General features: G+C 41.9%; 1 protein-coding gene across 2 annotated transcripts; it reads left to right on the forward strand.

Annotated features, from left to right (window-relative positions):
• The first annotated feature begins 58 nt into the window (after nucleotides 1-58).
• LOC135504254 (N-fatty-acyl-amino acid synthase/hydrolase PM20D1.2-like) lies at nucleotides 59-17,936 on the forward strand. Of its 2 annotated transcripts, none has more exons than XM_064922637.1 (13): nucleotides 59-343; nucleotides 467-553; nucleotides 4,034-4,269; nucleotides 4,476-4,562; nucleotides 6,154-6,287; nucleotides 11,428-11,547; nucleotides 12,239-12,314; nucleotides 12,437-12,498; nucleotides 12,658-12,736; nucleotides 13,514-13,585; nucleotides 14,079-14,244; nucleotides 14,394-14,493; nucleotides 16,734-17,936. In XM_064922637.1, the coding sequence occupies exons 1-13, from the start codon at nucleotides 124-126 to the stop codon at nucleotides 16,861-16,863; spliced, it is 1,569 nt and encodes a 522-aa protein (XP_064778709.1). In that variant the 5' UTR covers nucleotides 59-123; the 3' UTR covers nucleotides 16,864-17,936. The 2 variants fall into 2 exon arrangements, with proteins under 2 accessions (XP_064778709.1, XP_064778710.1); XM_064922638.1 differs by having other exon boundaries at nucleotides 15,097-16,823.
• The last annotated feature ends 1,081 nt before the right edge of the window (nucleotides 17,937-19,017 follow it).

The raw sequence follows: 19,017 nt of genomic DNA on the forward strand, positions 1-19,017 counted from the left end.
GTGACCTATTTCCAGCCCAAAAGGTGGCGCTCAAACGATCATTCATAGATCAAATTAGCAGAACACGTCACGAGCAGCTTGCACTCTTCACAAGAACACGCTGTGCACTGTCGAATTAAAAAAATGACCGAACGCAGTGCAAAATTGAACATTCTCAAGTTTGTGAAAATTGTGTCGTTTAGCTTGTTATTAGTTATATTAGCCTTTTTCGTTGCAGCCACTGTAAGGACACTAACGTTTGATGTGAATGCAGGACTTCAACTTGCACACTGGGAGAAGACGAACAATATTGCGTCTGACATAAACCAGCACCAGAGAGAGGAGCTTCTATCGAATTTCAGAGGTGAGATCCAGATTAATTCGATCATCAAGCTGAGCAGGTTTGTCAACCTATGCTGTGTGAATGATTAATCGCTATAATGTGCACACCAAATTTGCTCAACGCCGCCTGCTTTTTTGTACGCAGACGCAATCCGGATTCCCACCGTGTCAACCACGGAGACGCAGCTCAACACCACCGCTTTGCGCGAGTTCGACGGCCTCTTGAGGAAAGGTAAACTACCGGATACCTACCGATATAATTGGTTTAGGAGCAGGTACATGCTGCATAGGCGGTTATATTATAACCGGTTACTGTAGGACACATGTTTTCACTGAGTACACTAGCCCACTGAACACAAGGCCCATTAGCCCACTGAGCACAAGGCCGGCAAATGGCGATAAACATTCGTTTCATTTTACCGTCCAAAAGGAATGCATGGCGCCGGTCGTTTTCAATGAAACGTCACAATAAGATAGAGCATTCGATTTGCCTGCTGGGTGCATGTAGTCAGTCAGCTCCGCAGAAAGCATTGACAACTGCGTGTCGTTTTCAAGGAAATATTAAATACACTAAACTATTTGGAATGTCATCACCCCTTGAAAAACAGAACTACAAATGTATGTTTATTCCATGCAAAACAATTGCACACATTTAGCTCTATCATCAGTTATATACAGCAAGTAACTGCATGTTTTTCATGACTAGTGTGTAATTTGAGGTGTAGCCTCACATCTCTTGAGTATCCCACAATGGAGGTGTCATATAACCTAGTAGTCAAACAGGGAAATGGTTCCAATCATTTTTACCCCATTTTCCCATAAGGGATTTTAGAAACATTTAAAATAAGGGCTGTGTATGCTTACCTTGGCTTGAGGTTTTGATAACCATGTACATCTCTCTCTCTTATATCAATATATTTGCCTCTATTTACTCTCAGGTTCAAAAATGCTAAATGGAATCAATTTAGACATGTCAAAACTACAAATCTCTGCACGTTCCTGCATGTCATCTCTAGCGGATACCTTTACTAATGGGTATTGTGTAAATTTAAAACTTGCACAAGACAGTTCACAGAATTGTCCATTTAAAGAAACATAGCCTTTATTTATTACTACATATAGCTAACATTATAAAACAATTAAATGTATTTATGAAGCCATTGTTACATCAGCAGATGTCAGAAAGTGCTTATAGAGAAACCCAGCCTAAAATAGAACACAATGCAGATGTAGAAACATGGTGGCTTGGAAAAACTCCTTAGAAAGGTAGGAACTTAGGAAGAAACCTTGAGAGGAACCAGGCTCTGAGGGGTGGCCAGTCCTCTTCTGGCTGTGCTGGGTGGAGATTGAGAGTACATGGCCATTAAGGCCAGATTGTTCTTCAAGATGTTCAAACATTCATAGATGATCAGCAGGGTCAAATAATAATCACAGTTGTAGAGGGTGCAATAAGTCAACACCTCAGGAGTAAATGTCAGTTGGCTTTTCATAGCTGAGCATTAAGAGGTTGAGACAGCATGTGTGGTAGAGGGAGGGGGGGAGAGGGTCCAAAACAGCAGGTCTGGGACAAGGTAACATGTCTGGTGAACTGGTCAGGGTTCCATAGCCGTAGGCAAAACAGTTGAAACTGGAGCAGCAGCATGACAGATATGTGTATGTGGACTAGGGCTGTTACGGTGACCATATTACCGTCACACTGGCGGTGACGAGTCATGAAGGCAGTCTAATTCCACGTGACCGCTTCGTCATGGTAATTAGGCTCCCGAGTGGTGCAGCGGTCTAAGGCACTGCATCTCAGTGCAAGAAGCGTCATTACAGACCCTAGTTCGATTCCAGGCTATATCACAACTGGTCGTGATTGGGAGTCCCATAGGGCGGTGCACAATTGGCCCAGTGTCGTCCAGGTTTGGCCGGGGTAGGCCGTCATTGTAAATGAGAATGTATTTCTTAACTGACTTGCCTAGTTAAATAAAGATTAAATTAAAAAGCTCTGATGCGGCTGATGGTCATTAGTAGCCTACCAGACTTGTTAACTGCCTGGTACTCAGCATTCTATTGTCCCTCTAATCACTCTGACATCAATGCAAATATATTCGAACATCTAATCAAACAGTGCTCAACAATTCTATAGGCTATGCTGTTGCGTGAGAGAACAGAGTGATGGCCTCTATTAAAAGAAGAGGTTCTCATCCAGTGTTCTATAGGCTAGGCCTACTATATATATTTATACATTTTCCTAATATTAAGCATATTGCTTCACCTTACAACAGGAGTATAGCCTACCTGGCTGGCATGATAATGAACCACGGGAAAAGCGTCCTCCATTTGCTATTTAAGTGCATAGATGACATGTATTTCTTCTGCTGCCCTTGTTTTGAGAGAGAATTGACCATTATCATGCACTGAAATCAAAACAAATTTCACATATATTATTTAGTATATGCAACAATAAGATTAAATCAAGAATAGTTTGATGGGTGACTATTAGCCTTTTACTTGTGAATGATATTATCACTTGTGAATTATGCCCAGCTTAAGGCAAGAAACAGCATTTGATTTATTTTGCGACTTTCAAATCATTGTTGCCAAGCCTTTATGTCCTGAGGCAGCAAAGCATCCCCAAACCATCACACCACCACCACCACGCTTGACTGTTGGTATGAGGTTCTTACTGTGGAATGCAGTGTTTGGTTTACATCAGGCATAATGGGACGCATGTCGTCTAAAAAGTTGACTCAGAAATACTCTGAACTAACTATTACTGCTTCTACGTGAGTGCTGTGTAGCTGGAGGCTTGCCAGCTCAGTGAAGTGCTAAAAATGCGCACAGGCCATATACTGTTAGGTGAAGTATTATGGTAGGGTGTTGGGGGTCGTGACAAAAAATGGATGCTATGCCCAAATGTCAACTTTGTTACAACTTTAATTTTACAGCCCCTTAGTGAAGCCCAATAAATCCATGTATGCAACTGCACAATAATATTTTAAGGGTTCCCTGCAGGAATGCCCCACCTTGAGCATCCCATTGGTTCCTTCATAACCCCCCAGGTTAGGATAATTCAGTTTATGGTTAGGAAAATAGTACGGTTAGCTAAAATGTAAAAATAATAACTTTTGACCTCAATTTTGACAAGCTGTGTCCCATCTAGACATGACCCTGGCTAAACATCAGGAAGTAGCATTAGCCACTACCATGGGGGTGGAAAATGTTGTTTCATCAAGAAAATGCATACTTTCCCAAATAACTCAATTTAATAGTGAGAAGGCAGAATTTAAGGAGGAAATTGATGTCTTTGCATCCTGAATGGAGAATGTACACACACAAAAAGACATCCACGCGGGATACTAGTGTATAGCCTGCTGCATGCATTCCCTTAAGACCATAAGATGAAACGACTCAATATCGCCATCTGCCGGGCTTTGAGCATATAAAGTTACCAATTAGCATTTCGACACTGCTTTCTGATACTCAAGCAGTAATGCATCTGCGTGTACTTCAAATCCACTATTTTAAAAGTTTAATAGAAATGTCCTTCCCAAAAAATATTTCAGTTTTGAAACTGCAGTAAAAGTGCAGTAACTGCAGTAACTGTGGTATTTTGGATGCAGTATTTGTAGAATAATGCAACACTCTGAGTGTAGTTTTTTTTTCATATGGGTGGTATCCTGCATTTCCTAACACTTAACATATGTTTTTTTTCTTCGTCTGCCAGCTTTCCCGACAGTGTTTTCTTCCCACCTGGTCCAGCATGAGGTTGTGGCCAACTACAGCCACCTGTTCTGGGTGCCGGGCTCTGACCTGGCCCTCGTCCCCTACATGCTGCTGGCCCACATAGATGTGGTGCCTGCTGAGGAGAGAGACGGATGGGAGGCCCCACCATTCTCTGCAAAGGAGATAGATGGATTTATCTACGGGAGAGGGACAATCGATAACAAGCAGTCTGTCATGGTGAGATTGTGAGGGTTGACAGTGGGTAGATGTTTATGGAACCTGGGTGTTCCATGAACAAGGACCAGATTGTAGAGATAAATCGATGATATGTATTATCTTTGTGCTAAGAGCATTGCATAATCAACAATGTGGTTGCTGATTTTCTCACCCAATAACACGATTTCACATTGTGAGAATTTAACCAGACAAATTTTTCACTGTAGGGAATTCTCCAGGCGCTGGAGTACCTGTTGATAAGAGGTTATTCACCGCGAAGGGGATTCTTCATTGGTTTGGGTCATGATGAGGAGGTTTGTGAAGTTTGTGAAGTCGGAAGTTTATATACATTTAGGTTGGAGTCATTAAAACTTGTTTTTCAACCACTCCACAAATGTCTTGTTAACGAACTATAATTTTGGAAAGTCGGTTAGGACATCTACTTTGTGCATGACACAAGTCATTTTTCCAACAATTGTTTGCCGACAGATTATTTCACTTATAACTCACTGTATCACAATTCCAGTGGGTCAGAAGTTTACATACACTAAGTTGACTGTGCCTTTAAACAGCTTGGAAAATTCCAGAAAATGATAATAGGCTAATTGACGTCATTTGAGTCAATTGGAGATGTACCTGTGGATGAATTTCAAGGCCTACCTTCAAACTCAGTACCTCTTTGCTTGACATCATAGGAAAATCAAAAGAAATCAGCCAAGACCTCAGGAAAAAAAGTCTGGTTCATCCTTGCGAGTAATTTCCAAATGCCTGATGGTACCACGTTCATCTGTACAAACAATAGTACGTAAGTATAAACACCATGGGACCACGCAGCCGTCATACCGCTCAGGAAGAAGACGCGTTCTGTCTACTTGAGATGTACGTACTTTGGTGCGAAAAGTGAAAATCATTCCCAGAACAACAGCGAAGGACCTTGTGAAGATGCAGGAGGGAACGGTTACAAAAGTATCTGTATCCACAGTAAAACAAGAACTATATCGACACAACCTGAAAGGGCGCTCAGCAAGGAAGAAGCCACTGCTCCAAAACCGCCATAAAAAAGCCAGACTACGGTTTGCAACTGCACATGGGGAAAATATCGTACTTTTTGGAGAAATGTCTGACGAAACAAAAATAGAACTGTTTGGTCATAATGAACATCATTATGCTTGGATGAAAAGGGGGGGGCTTGCAAGCCAAAGAACACCATCCCAACCATGAAGCATAGGGCGGCAGCATCATGTTGTGGGGGTGCTTTGCTGCAGGAGGGACTGGTGTACTTCACAAAATAGATGGCATCATGAGGGAGGAAAATGATGTAGATACATTGAAGCAACATCTCAAGACATCAGTCAGGAAGTTAAACCTTGGTTGCAAATGGGTCTTCCAAATGGACAATGACCCCAAGCATACTTCCAAAGTTGTCAAAATGGCTTAAGGACAACAAAGTCAAGGTATTGGAGTGGCCATCACAAAGCCCTGACCTCCACCCTATAGAAAATGTGTGGGCAGAACTTAAAAAGCGTGTGTGAGCAAGGAGGCCTACAAACCTGACTCAGTTATACCAGCTCTGTTAGGAGGAATGGGCCAAAATTCACCCAACTTATTGTGGGAAGCTTGTGGAAGGCTACCCAACATGTTTGACCCAAGTTAAACCATTTCATTTAAATGGTTTATGTAAACTTCTGATCCACGGGGAATATGATGAAAGAAATAACAGCTGAAATAAATCATTCTCTCTACTATTATTCTGACATTTCACATTATTAAAATAAAGTGGTAATCCTAACTGATTTAAAACAGGGAATATTTACTTGGATTAAATGTCAGGAATCAACTTACACTGTATTTCACTAACTGAAAAGGAACAAAAATCATTAACATGATTTTGTCGGTCTACTGTAGGTGAGTGGCTTCCAGGGGGCAATGAACATAGTGAGGGTGCTGAAGAAGAAAGGGGTACAGCTGGCGTTTGTACTGGATGAGGGTCTGGCTGTGCTGGATGGAGTCATCAGTGGTTTGCAGGGGCCTGCTGCTCTGTAAGCATTCATTCACTCTTCTCTCATATTTAGTGTCTTTCTAAGTGATTATAACCACAGGCCCAATGTAGCCTTTTTTTTCAGCATGAACTCATTTCTGGGTAACAATAAAGTACCATTATAATAATTTTCCATTAAAATTGTCAAATCCAAATAGATTTTTAGCAAAAATTAATTTCTTAAGCAAGAATTTAGTTAGTACTGTCTAGGAGTGGTCTAGAAGTGGTCTGACTGAGGGGTGTAATTGGAAGGGCCTAATGGGAGGGATATGTAACCTGAAACTATCTGTTATTGGCAGAGAGGTTTGGAACTCTTTATTGGCCTATTAATTTATACTGCCTGGTGATGTCAACAGGCAAGCCAAAACTCCACCCATGCAAAAACGGCTGATTACAAGGTCCTGCATAAAATATATTTTCAACCAGAAACTAACATTAGCTTGGTTTCTATCCAATTGGCGACAGATTTTCATGCGACTATTTAAAAATGTGAGTACGACAATATGCACATTTTCCCACCAGAAATGTTTCCATCAACTGGACTTATTGTGGATAAAAGGCTGTGTGAGAACAACTTTTGCGGTTAAATTCCCCCCAAAAACCCCAAAAAAAACAAGTTAAATGGGTCTCTATCGCATTTTCAACTACTGATAGTTTTGTCACCAAAATTGTTGTTTATATAGCAAGTGTGACCACTCTTGCCAATGGCTTGCAGGTAGGCTACCTACATGATGAGATTATTATGGATGAGAGCAAGATAATGTTTAATTGTCAAATGGAAGCCAAGCATTGATCATCATGTCACTAGAATAAGATCCTCAATATTTATTGGAAAGGAGCATCAAGATCATCCCTGTGCACTTTCACCACCCTGTGAAGTTCATCATAACTTCTTTCATCTGTAGCCTAATAAACTGCATGCTTTCCCGAGTCGTAGTGGAAGGAACACACAACATATCGTCTTGTGACTCAATATTTGCATAATTTCTCGTGTAATTAATTTTCCGCACACACAAAGATTCCACTATGTCGAATGAATAAATTGTCTTTCCACATTTATAAAATTGTACCAGCTGTTTCCATCAACCAGGTCATGATTTTCCCATGCGTCACGTAGTTCATCTGCATGAAGTGGTTGGATGGAAACCTGGTTACTGATCAAAGTTTCACACTTTTACAGTGTTAGTTTCATCAGCTGTTGTACAATATGATATTAAACACAACTTAAATATGGTTTATGTTTGCTATCACAGTATATTGAAAGTGTATATGCCTGCCAAGTGCACTCACTGGAGAATAAACTGGATGAGCTCCATTTGAGACTATCCTACCGATGGGACATTAAAATGGTAATATCTTATGTTTCACTGAGTCATGGCTGAACGACGACACAGATAATATACAGTTGGCTGGATTTTCCGTGCATTGGCAGGGCAGAACGGCTATCTCTGGTAAGACGAGGGGTGGTGGTGTTTGTCTATTTTTCAAAAACAGCTCATGCGCAAAGTCTAAAGAATTCTTGAGGTATTGCTCACCTGAGGTAGAGTACCTCATGATAGACCACACTATCTACCAAGAGAGTTTTCATCTATATTTTTCATAGCCGTCTATTTCCCACAAACCGATGCTGGCACTAAGACTGCACTCAACGAGCTGTATAAGGCCATAAGCAAACAAAATGCTCATCCAGAAACGGCTCTCCTAGTGGCCATGGGACTTTAATGCAGGCAAACTTAAATCTGTTTCACCTCATTTCTACCAGCATGTGCAATTACCAGGACATGTACTCAGGGCATGTGCGGACCAACTGGCAAGTGTCTTCACTGACATTTTCAACCTCTCCCTGATCAAGTCTGTAATGCCTACATGTTTCAAGCAGACCACCATAGTCCCAAGAAAGCAAAGGTTACCTGCCTAAATGACTACTGCCCCGTAGCACTCATGTCGGGCAGTCATGAAGTGCTTTTTACATTCTTTAAAACCTAGGCAAGTCAGTTAAGAACAAATTATTATTTACAATGGTCTACTGGGGAACAGTGGGTCAACTGCCTTGTTCAGGAGCAGAACAACATATTTTATTTTACCTTGTCAGCTCTGGGATTTGATCCAGCAACCTTTCGGTTACTGGCCCAACGTTCTAACCACGAGGCTACCTGCTGCCCCATGTCATGGTTGACATCAACACCATCATCCTGGAAACCCTAGACCCACTCCAATTCGCATACCATCTGAACAGATCCACAGATGACGCAATCTGTCACACTCCACACTGCCTTTTCCCACCTGGACAAAAGGAACACTTATGTGAGAATGCTATTCATTGACTACAGCTCAGTGTTCAACACTGTAGTGCCCACAAAGCTCATCACTAAGCTAAGGAACCTGGGATTAAAAACCTCCCTCTGCAACTGAATCCTGGACTTCCTGATGGACCGCCCCCAAGTGGTAAGGGTAGGCAACGGCACATCTGCCACGCTGATCCTCAATACGGGGGCTCCTCGTGGGTGCATGCTCAAGTCCACTCCTGTACTCCCTGTTCACTCACAACCTCGTGGCCAAGCATGACTCCAACACCATCATTAAGTTTGCTGACAACAACAGTGGTAGGCCTGGTTACCGACGATGATGAGACAGCCTATAGGGAGGTCAGAGACCTGGTAGTGTGGTGCCAGGACAACAACCTCTCCCTCAACGTGAGCAAGAAAAAGGAGCTGATCGTCGACTATAGTAAAAGGAGGGCCGAACACTCCCCATCCTCATCGACGGGGCTGTAGTGGAGCGGGTCGTGAGTTTCAAGTTCCTTGATGTCCACATCAACAACAAGCTATCATGGTCCAAACACATCAAGACACTCATGAAGAGGGCACGACAATGACTTTTCCCCTTCAGGAGACTGAAAAGATTTGGCACAGGTCCTCAGATTCTTAAAGGGTTCTACAGCTACACCATCGAGAGCATCCTGACCAGTTGCATCACTGCCTGGTATGACAACTGCTCGGCATCTGACCGCAAGGCGCTACAGAGTGTAGTGCGTACGGCCCATTACATCACCGGGGCCAAGCTTCCTGTCATCCAGGACCTATAGAGGAAGGCCCCAAAAATTCTCAGACTCCAGTCACCCAAGTCATAGACTGTTCTCTCTGCTACTGCACGGCATGCGGTATTGGAGCGCCAAGTCTGGGTCCAAAATGCTCCTCAACAGCTTCTACCCCCAAGCCATAGGACTGCTGAACGATTAATCAAATGGCCACCCAGACTGTTTGCATTGATTTCCCCCCCCCTTGCTATTTATTATCTATGCATAGTCCCGTTACCCCTACCTACATGTACAAATGGCCTCAACCAACTTGTGCCCCTACACATTGACCCGGTACCCCCTGTATATAGCCTCGTTATTGTTACTTTGTGTTCCTTTATCAAATGCTTGTACAGTTGAAGTCGGAAGTTTACATACACCTTAGCCAAATATTTTTAAACTCTGTTTTTCACAATTCCTGACATTTAATCCAAGTAAAATGTCCCTGTCTTAGGTCAGTTAGGATCACCACTTTATTTTAAGAATGTGAAATGTCAGAATAAAAGCAGAGAATGATTTATTTCAGCTTTAATTACTTTCTTCAGTGGGTCAGAAGTTTACATACTAATTGAGTGTATTTGGTAGCATTGCCTTTAAATAGTTTGACTTGGGTCAAACGTTTCAGGTAGCCTTCAACAAGCTTCCCACAATAAGTTGGGTGAATTTTGGGCCATTCCTCCCGACAGAGCTGGTATAACTGAGTCAGGTTTTTAGGCCTCCTTGCTCGCACATGCTTTTTCAGTTCTGCTGACAAATTTTCAATGGGATTGAGGTCAGGGCTTTGTGATGGCCACTCCAATACCTTGACTTTGTTGTCCTTAAGCCATTTTGCCACAACTTTGGAAGTATGCCTGGGGTTATTGTCCATTTGGAAGACCCACTTGCGACCAAGCTTTAACTTCCTGACTTGATGTCCTGATGTTGCGTCAATATATCAACATAATTTTCCTTCTCTCATGATGCCATCTATTTTGTGAAGTGCACCAGTCCCTCCTGCAGCAAAGCACCCCCACAACATGATGCTGCCACCCCCGTGCTTCACGGTTGGGATGGTGGTGTTCGGTTTGCCAAGCCTCACACTTTTTCCTCCAAACAGGACGATGGCCAAACAGTTCTATTATTGTTTCATCAGACCAGATGACATTTCTCCAAAAAGTATGATATTTTTCTTGCAAACCGTAGTCTGGCTTTTTTATGGAGGTTTTGGAGCGGTAGCTTCTTCCTTGCTGAGCGGCCTTTCAGGTTATGTCTATAGGACTCGTTTTAATATATATATATTTAATATATATATATTAAATATATATATATATATATTAAATATATATATATACACTTTTGTACCTGTTTCCTCCAGCATCTTCACAAGGTCCTTTGCTGTTGTTCTGGGATTGATTTTCACTTTTCGCACCAAAGTACGTTCATCTCAAGTAGACAGAACGTGTCTTCTTCCTGAGCGGTATGACTGCAGTATGACACCCATGGTGTTTATACTTGCGTACTATTGTTTGTACAGATGAACGTGGTACCTTCAGGCATTTAGACATTGTTCCCAAGGATGAACCAGACTTGTGGAGGTCTACAATTTTTTTCTGAGGTATTGGCTGATTTTCTTTTGATTTTCCCATGATGCCAAGCAAAGAGGCACTGAGATTGAAGGTAGGCCTTGAAATACATCCACAGGTACACCTCCAATTGACTCAGGCTAACTGACATCAGTTATCAGAAGCTTCTAAAGCCATGACATCATTTTCTGGAATTTTCCAAGCTGTTTAAAGGCACAGTCAACTTAGTGTATGTAAACTTCTGACCCACTGGAATTGTGATACAGTGAAATAATCTGGCTGTAAACAATTGTTGGAAAATTACTTGTCATGCACAAAGTAGATATCCTAGCCGACTTGTCAAAACTGTAGTTTTATGGAGTGGTTGAAAAACGAGTTTTAGTGACTCCAACCTATGTGTATGTGAACTTCCGACCTCAACTGTAAGTAAGCATTTCACTGTAACAAATAATGTGACAAATAATATTAGATTTTTATTTGATTTGCCTGTGTGTATATGTCAGGATTGGGATCAGTGAGAAGGGGCTAGCTACGGTGAAGCTGAGCGTTTCCAAGGCCCCGGGTCACTCCTCCATGCCTCCCAGTGAGAGCAGCATAGGCATCCTGGCAGGAGCAGTCAAAAGGTAAGAGGGGATTAATGAATCGTCACAGGTATGGCTGGGAATTGGCTAGATGGATCTACTGTGTGTAGCCATTGCTTAACAACTACAGGTACTGTGCTATCAAAGGGAATTCCATTTTCCTTGCATGGTCAGCCATGAACATACACTGAGTATACAAAACATTTAAGAACTGCTCTTTCCATAAGACTGACCAGGCAAATCCAGGTTAAAGCTTTTATCCCTTATTGATATCATGTTAAAGAAATATTTAAGTCCCTTTGAACGGGTTATGGTAGTAGGTGCCATGTGCATCGGTTTGTGTCAAGAACTGTTGGGTTTTTCACGCTCAACAATTTCCTGTATGTATCAAGAATGGTCCACCAGCCAACTTCACACAACTGTGGGAAGCATTGGAGTCAACATGGTCCAGCATCCCTGTGGAACGCTTTCAACACATTGTAGAGACAATGTCTCTACGAATTGAGGCTCTTCTGAGGGCAGGGGGTGGGGGTGTGCGCGCAACTTAATATTAGGAAGGTGTTCCTAATGTTTGATGTACTCAGTATATAGAGCATGAGACATTTTGCAAGGTCCAAGTTCCCTCTTAGGACCTTTTCAGTTAATAATATTAGGAAACTCAGTAAAGGGAGGAATCTTTGTGACCCTAAGCCCACATTCTCTAAGTCTAAGCACACGTGATCTGTTTCGTCAGATTGGAGGATAACCCAATGCCTAGGTTGTTTGGTGAAGGCCCTGAACGTGGGACCTTTGAACACCTGGCTCACAAGGTAATGCTGTGTTTCTATTCTCAGACATCCTATAAGTGCTATAGAGTGTTAAAGGGAAAGTTCCATCAAATTAAATCTATTTGTCAGTAAAAAATCTTTTTTTATCACTTTCTTTCTCACAGTTTAGGCTCCCACTCAAATTTGTCATGTCGAATATGTGGCTGTTCTCCCAACTCCTTGGAAGGTAATTTTCCACTCTGAATTTCACTGGCTTGTTCCATCTTTGATTATTTGAATTACATGCGGATTTATACTCCTATAAAATAAACATGCCTCATGTTGTGGGAATTTATGGTGTTGATTTAATTATGAAACCTAATTACAGCTTATATTTGTGCTACAGAGTAATGGAAAGAAGACCTGATACAAATGCTTTTGTGAGAACCACAACTGCAATCACTATGTTCAACTCAGGAGTTAAGGTACAATATCTAGTCATGATAAATTATATATTGTGCATAAAGTTGTCTGTTAAATGCCCGCACTAGTAGAAATCACTTTTCTGAGCTGAAAGACAATGGCCAGAAACCACAAGTGTCTATCCAGATAATGAAAAGGCACCTTCAAAGGAACTTATAGTTACATGTCATTTTCGGCGTGCATGATCATGAGCTAAGTCATTGTAGCCTATCATTTCACTTCCCCTGTGAGAACCCTGAACACTGGCTGACTTTGCTTTTCTGTGCCAAAGCCTGTCAGCAGCCTACCGGAGGTTGCATCGTTTCCATTCCAAATATAGAAAAATGCAGCTATCTTTCAATAGTTATCTGTATTACCGGAGCTTCATCTTATTCTTTTCTATTTCTATGGTGGATTCGCGTCCAGTGGTTTCCATCTGCGGCAAAGTTTTCCATAAATCAGTGCTTATGACAAATCCAGTTCCAGAACCAGCTAGCTAATCTTTTGAATACTGTGTAGTAAAAAAACAAAATGGCAACAACGGGTAACATTAACTAGCTAGATAAGGTTAGCATGCTAACTGTACTGCTGTCGGTGACCTGTTGGTTGATGTTTATCAAGTCCAAGTGGAAATTCCCACACCCAATTCGTGAATATGTATAAGGAGCCTTTGTCATACTTTAGTTGTGGAACCTAAATGTGTATTACATCTCTAGGACAGGAAATTACATTGAAATAGTGGCGGCAACTTCCTCTGGGGAGTCCTTTTAATTACATACATTTGTTTTCTTTCTTCACAGGTTAACATTCTTCCTTCCCAAGCTGAGGCCTATGTGAATCTGCGGATACATTCCGCACAGTCACTACAAGAGGTGGGGATTAGTATTTACTGCAAGCTCTGTCTAAAGCCAGGTTCCCCAACTGGTGACCCACGGACCAAATTGGCCAATGGGTGATTTTTATTTGGCACCCCAAGTTTTCTGAGCAATAAATATTTTAAATGATTGTTTTAGTCAAATATTATATATGTTTGTGGGCAATTTGCAGTCTACAAATTATTTGTAATTATGTTCCTGACCATCTGCTCAAGCTACATTGTCCTGTGGCTGAATTTATTTGGTGATCCCTGGTCTAATGAATGCTGCTGCGACATTGCAAATCTACTGCTATCTATATGGTTCAACCACATGCTATATTAAAAACTCATGTTACTTATCTATTATATTAGCTAGAATCATATGTCCCTCTCACAAAAGTAAAGCATTGAAAATGTTATTTAATTTAGTCATGCTGGCAACTTTGAAGTACAGTTGAAGAAAACTGTTCACAGTTTTCACAATGATAGTGTATTTGTCCTCCCTTCAGGTTTTGGAGTTGATCCAGTCCACAGTGGGAGATGAGAGGGTTAAGATGGAGCTTGTAGATGGCTTTGACCCGTTGCCTGTCAGCTCCTACGATGAAACATCCTTTGGGTTCCAGATCATCAAGAAGACTGTGCTGGACCAGTTCCCACAAGTCACTGTTGCCCCTGGTAAGAAATGGGGATACGTGGAGAGGGAATGGTAGTAGTTTGGTTTGCCCACCATGATGTTGAAAATGTTTTCTGCTCATGAAATGGGTTGTTCAGGCAATGTTTTAGCATTTTTATGTCGAGGCCTACTATCATATTCCAATGTGCAGGTATCTGCATCGGAAACACAGACAGCCGTCACTACACTGACCTGGCCAAGGACATCTATCGCTTTGCTCCTACATGGTTCAGACCAGGGGACGCCCAGAGGTAGGACACACACTGTAACAGAAGAACTGTGAGCCATAACACCCACAAGGAAATATTCTGTGTAGAAGAGCTCTCTCCACCTCTAATCAGATCACATTTTATTGGTTACATACACATATTTAGCGGGTGTAGAGAAATGCTTGTGTTCAAATCAAAATGTATTTAGCTCCAATAGTGCAGTAGTATCTAACAACAATCCACAACAATACACATACATCTAAAAGAATGGAATTAAGAAATATATAAATATTAGATTGAGCAATGTCGGAATGGCATTGACTAAAATACAGTAGAATAGAATAGTGTACACATATGAAATGATTAAAGCAGTATTTAAACATTATTAAAATGACTAGTGTTCCATTTATTCAAGTGTAAAGTGGCTTTTCCACTGATGTCAGAAGGTGAATTCACCAATTTGTAAGTCGCTCTGGATAAGAGCGTCTGCTAAATGACTTAAATGTAAATGTTAAATGTAAGTGGCCAGTGATTCCAAGTCTGTTTCTAGGGCAGCAGCCTTTAAGGTGCAGGGTTTGCGTAACCGGGTTGAAGCCGGCTAATGATGGCATTAAGTCTGTTTTCGTTTGTTTTTTTGTCTCTCAGTCCCAGCTTTGATGCACCTGTACTGACCTCTCCTTCTGGATGATAGCGGGATGAACAGGCTGTTGCTCGGGTGGTTGATGTCCTTGATGATCTTTTTGGCTTTCCTGTGACATCGGGTGCTGTAGGTGTCCTGGAGGGCAGGTAGTTTGCCCTCTGTGATGTGTTGGGCAGACCGCACCACCCTCTGGAGAGCCCTGCAGTTGTGGGTGGTGCAGTTGCCGTACCCGGCGGTGATATAGCCTGACGGGATGCTCTCAATTGTGCATCTGTAAACGTTTTAGGGGCCAAGCCAAATTTCTTCAGCTTCCTGAGGTTGAAGAGTCACTGTTGCGCCTTATTCACCACACTGTCTGTGTGGGTGGATCATTTCAGTTTGTCAGTGACGTGTAAGCCGAGGAACTTCCCCACTGCGGTCCCATCTGTGGATAGGGGCGTGCTCCCCCTGCTGTACCCTGAATCCCGCAATCGGCTTGTTTTGTTGAAGTTGAAGTTATTATCCTGGCACCACTCTCCCAGGGCCCTCACCTCCCTGTGGGCTGTCTCAGCATTGTTGGTAATCAGGCCTACTAGTGTTGTTTCGTCTGCAAACTTGATGATTGAGTTGGAGGCGTGAGTGGCTATGCAGTCACGGGTGAACAGAGACTACAGGAGTGGGCTGAGCAAGCACCCTTGTTGGGGCCCTTGTGTTGAGGATCAGCATAGTAGAGGTGTTGTTTCCTACCTTCACCATCTGGGGGGCAGCCCGACAGGAAGTCCAGGACCCAGTTGCACCGGGCGGGGTTCAGACCCAGGGCCTCGAGCTTAATGATGAGCGTGGAGTGTAGTATGGTGTTGAATGCTGAGCTCTAGTCAATGAACAGCATTCTTACATAGGTATTACTCTTGTCCAGATGAGATAAGGCAGTGTGATGGCGATTTCCATCGCCTGTGGAACTAATGTGGCGTTAAGCAAATTGAAGTGAGTCTAGGGTGTAAGGGAGATGTGATATGATCCTTAACTAACCTCTCAAAGCACTTCATGATGACAGAAGTGATTGCTATGGCACAATAGTCATTTAGTTCAATTACCTTTTTACTTTCTTGGGTACAGGAACAATGGTGGACATCTTGAAGCAACTGGGGACAGCAGACGGATAGGGAGAGATTGAATATGTCTGTAAACACTCCAGCCAGCTGGTCTGCGCATCCTCTGAGGATGCTGTTAGGGATGCCGTTTTGCTCTGCATCCTTGCGAGGGTTAACACGCATAAATGTCTTATTCATTTCTACCACGGAGAAGGAGAGCACACAGTCCTTGGTAGCGGGCCGCGTCGGTGGCACTGTGTTGTCCTCAAAGCGGGGGAAGAAGGTGTTTAGTTTGTCCAGAAGCAAGGTTTTGAATGTAGTCATAACGATCTAGTCATAGGATTGTTTGAACACAAGGCCCTGTTCTTTTGTTGATCATGAGACTAATACTCCAGTCTTGTGATCTAGCCATGCGCCACGGTTGAACCATAAAATGTAAGTCAGCCCTATACACACAGTGTGCCGACAAGGGGGGGTTAAACAATGCTCTGTACTGCATTCGACAAACGAGAACACCTCAACTTAATGTAGTTTGGCAACTATCTTTCTATCTTTTCCCTCTGCATTTTCAGGTTCCATGGTATTAACGAGAGGATTTCTAAGAAGAACTACGAGGAACTGGTGGTCTTTTACTTCAATCTAATCCAGAACTGTGACATCAAGGACCTCCCTTCTCCTCACAGTGCTGGTCATGAGCTCTAAAGTTGTAGGGCATTATGGGTACTGTGGGCGGTGGTTGTGCTTTGGTGGTTCACTTATCCATTGCTGCAAGTGTATGCCACTCCGGCTGTGTGTACAGAGGCAGCCCAATTCTAATATTTGTTTAACTAATTGGTCTTTTGACAATCAAATCTGAAAAGTTTTGATGTGATTAGTCAAAAGACCAATTAGAATCTCAGAATTGAGCTGCCTGTGTAAATGCAGCCTCATACATTCATAATCCAGGTTACACCTTTATATTCTGTTTACCCTGTCAGGTTTGGTCCCTCCAATATTTTGGAAGAAGCACAGTTGTCTCGTGGTGATAAGCAACAAATCATGTGCACACTAGGATCAATGCTAAAGTTTGAATGAAGACAATCGGATTGTATTATCAATGAGTACAGAAATTCAATGTTACGAAGACATCAAGGGGGCAAAGTCTAACGAGGAACAGAAATAATACAACAGAGAATTTGATCTGGGTTACATTTTTTAAAGAAAAGAACCCCCCCCACCCGGTGACAGTTTTGCATTAGAGATATGGAGTTAGATGTTGGTATGGCCATAGAAAATCTGTTTTGATTGGCACAACATCAATTTGATATGTTACTTTTATTTTGTTACTGGTCATTGGCAACATGAAGCTTGAAGTAGGTGATTGATGAAGTGTATGCAGCATACATGTGAGAGAGATGATCTGATATTTGCTGGCCAAATTTCCTCCCTGTGGAATGGCATCTGTAAATGAGTATTAAATTGAAGATATTATGTAAAACAATTATTTAATGCACATTAATGGTATGAAGATTGAAATCGCAAGCTTTTAAAAGGAACTTTGCATGCTATTTTACTTGCTGATTTCTGAGGTATTTGAGAGCATTTTTTAATTGTATTAAGCACAGGTTAATTGAGGTGCAATACTTAATCCTCTGTTTGAGATGATAACTGTGAAAGTATCTATTTTTCTTGAAATACTGCTGCCTAGTGTCGGAGGTACTGTGCCAATGACGCTAAAGATATTGTTGATGTGGGGGTGTAGTGAACATAATGGATAATAAACAAGATGCACTGTGGTAATGGCCATCTTTGTTTCCAGTTGGTGTGTCCAAACAATGTTGTCAGACAGTCCTTGCTATCCGGCATCCTTGGGACATCTCTACCCAACTGAAGTTGACATTCAAAATGGTTAGGGTAGGGGTTACAGCGTTTCTAAAACTCTCCTCGGGGCCCCAAGGGGTGTACATTTTGTTTTTTGCTCTAACACTTACACAGCTTATTCAAATGGTCAAAGCTTGATGATTAGTAGTTTTAATCAGTTCTGTAGTGCTAGGGCAAAAAATAAAATGTGCACCCTTGGGGTCCTGAGGACTGAGTTTGGGAAACCCTGGGGTAGGGATGTCCCAAGGAATCCCGGTTAGCGAACCGTGTTCAGACAGGTCTAATTCCATGCCACATTAACAAGTAGCCTCACAATATTGTTTTCTTATTCACCTATTGTAGACTATAGACTTACTACTAAGTAGTAGCCTACTTTACAGTTTGAGTTAATGTGTATCAACAAAGGTATCAAACATATCAACTGAAAGGCAAATCCCAATCAGCAGCATCAACAAATATTACATACAAACACTGTACAAGTACTTTATTTTTGGCTCACTATTGAATGATATCACAATTGGTATTGTAATTGGTGTACATATTGACATTAGAATCTAAACTAATGTAGGCACAGTGGTCGTGGGAGGAAGGGTGGCAAATTTGTCGTACACAATGTGTTATTGTCAAGCATGGAATGATACAATGGGTGTGTTTGAGTGGATTACTTTTGTCAAGTAATTAGGGTGTTTTTGTTTGACCCGCGCGAATGTGACCAAAGACATGACTGAAAACGGAACCAACTTCATGAAGGCTATACAGAGGATAGCCTGTATATGAATGAATGTGATATTTTATACATTTTATTTCACCTTTAACCAGGTAAGCTAGTTGAGAACAAGTTCTCATTTACAACTGCGACCTGGCCAAGATAAAGCAAAGCAGTGCAAAACGACCAGTTTCACATGGAATAAACAAGCATACAGTCAACAATAGAAAAAAAATAAGTCAGTGTGAGGAGGTAGGCAATAAATAGGCCATAGTAGCGAAGTAATTACA

Source organism: Oncorhynchus masou, chromosome 18 (assembly GCF_036934945.1).
Source record: "Oncorhynchus masou masou isolate Uvic2021 chromosome 18, UVic_Omas_1.1, whole genome shotgun sequence".
Taxonomy (NCBI): Eukaryota; Metazoa; Chordata; class Actinopteri; order Salmoniformes; family Salmonidae; genus Oncorhynchus; species Oncorhynchus masou.

Bases quoted from the DNA above. Each gene is read 5' to 3' on its own strand.
- LOC135504254 (XM_064922637.1), top strand. From the start codon at position 124: ATGACCGAACGCAGTGCAAAATTGAACATTCTCAAGTTTGTGAAAATT. The intron at 554-4,033 runs GTAAACTACCGG...TTCGTCTGCCAG, and splicing joins CGACGGCCTCTTGAGGAAAG to CTTTCCCGACAGTGTTTTCT. The intron at 14,494-16,733 runs GTAGGACACACA...CTGCATTTTCAG, and splicing joins AGACCAGGGGACGCCCAGAG to GTTCCATGGTATTAACGAGA.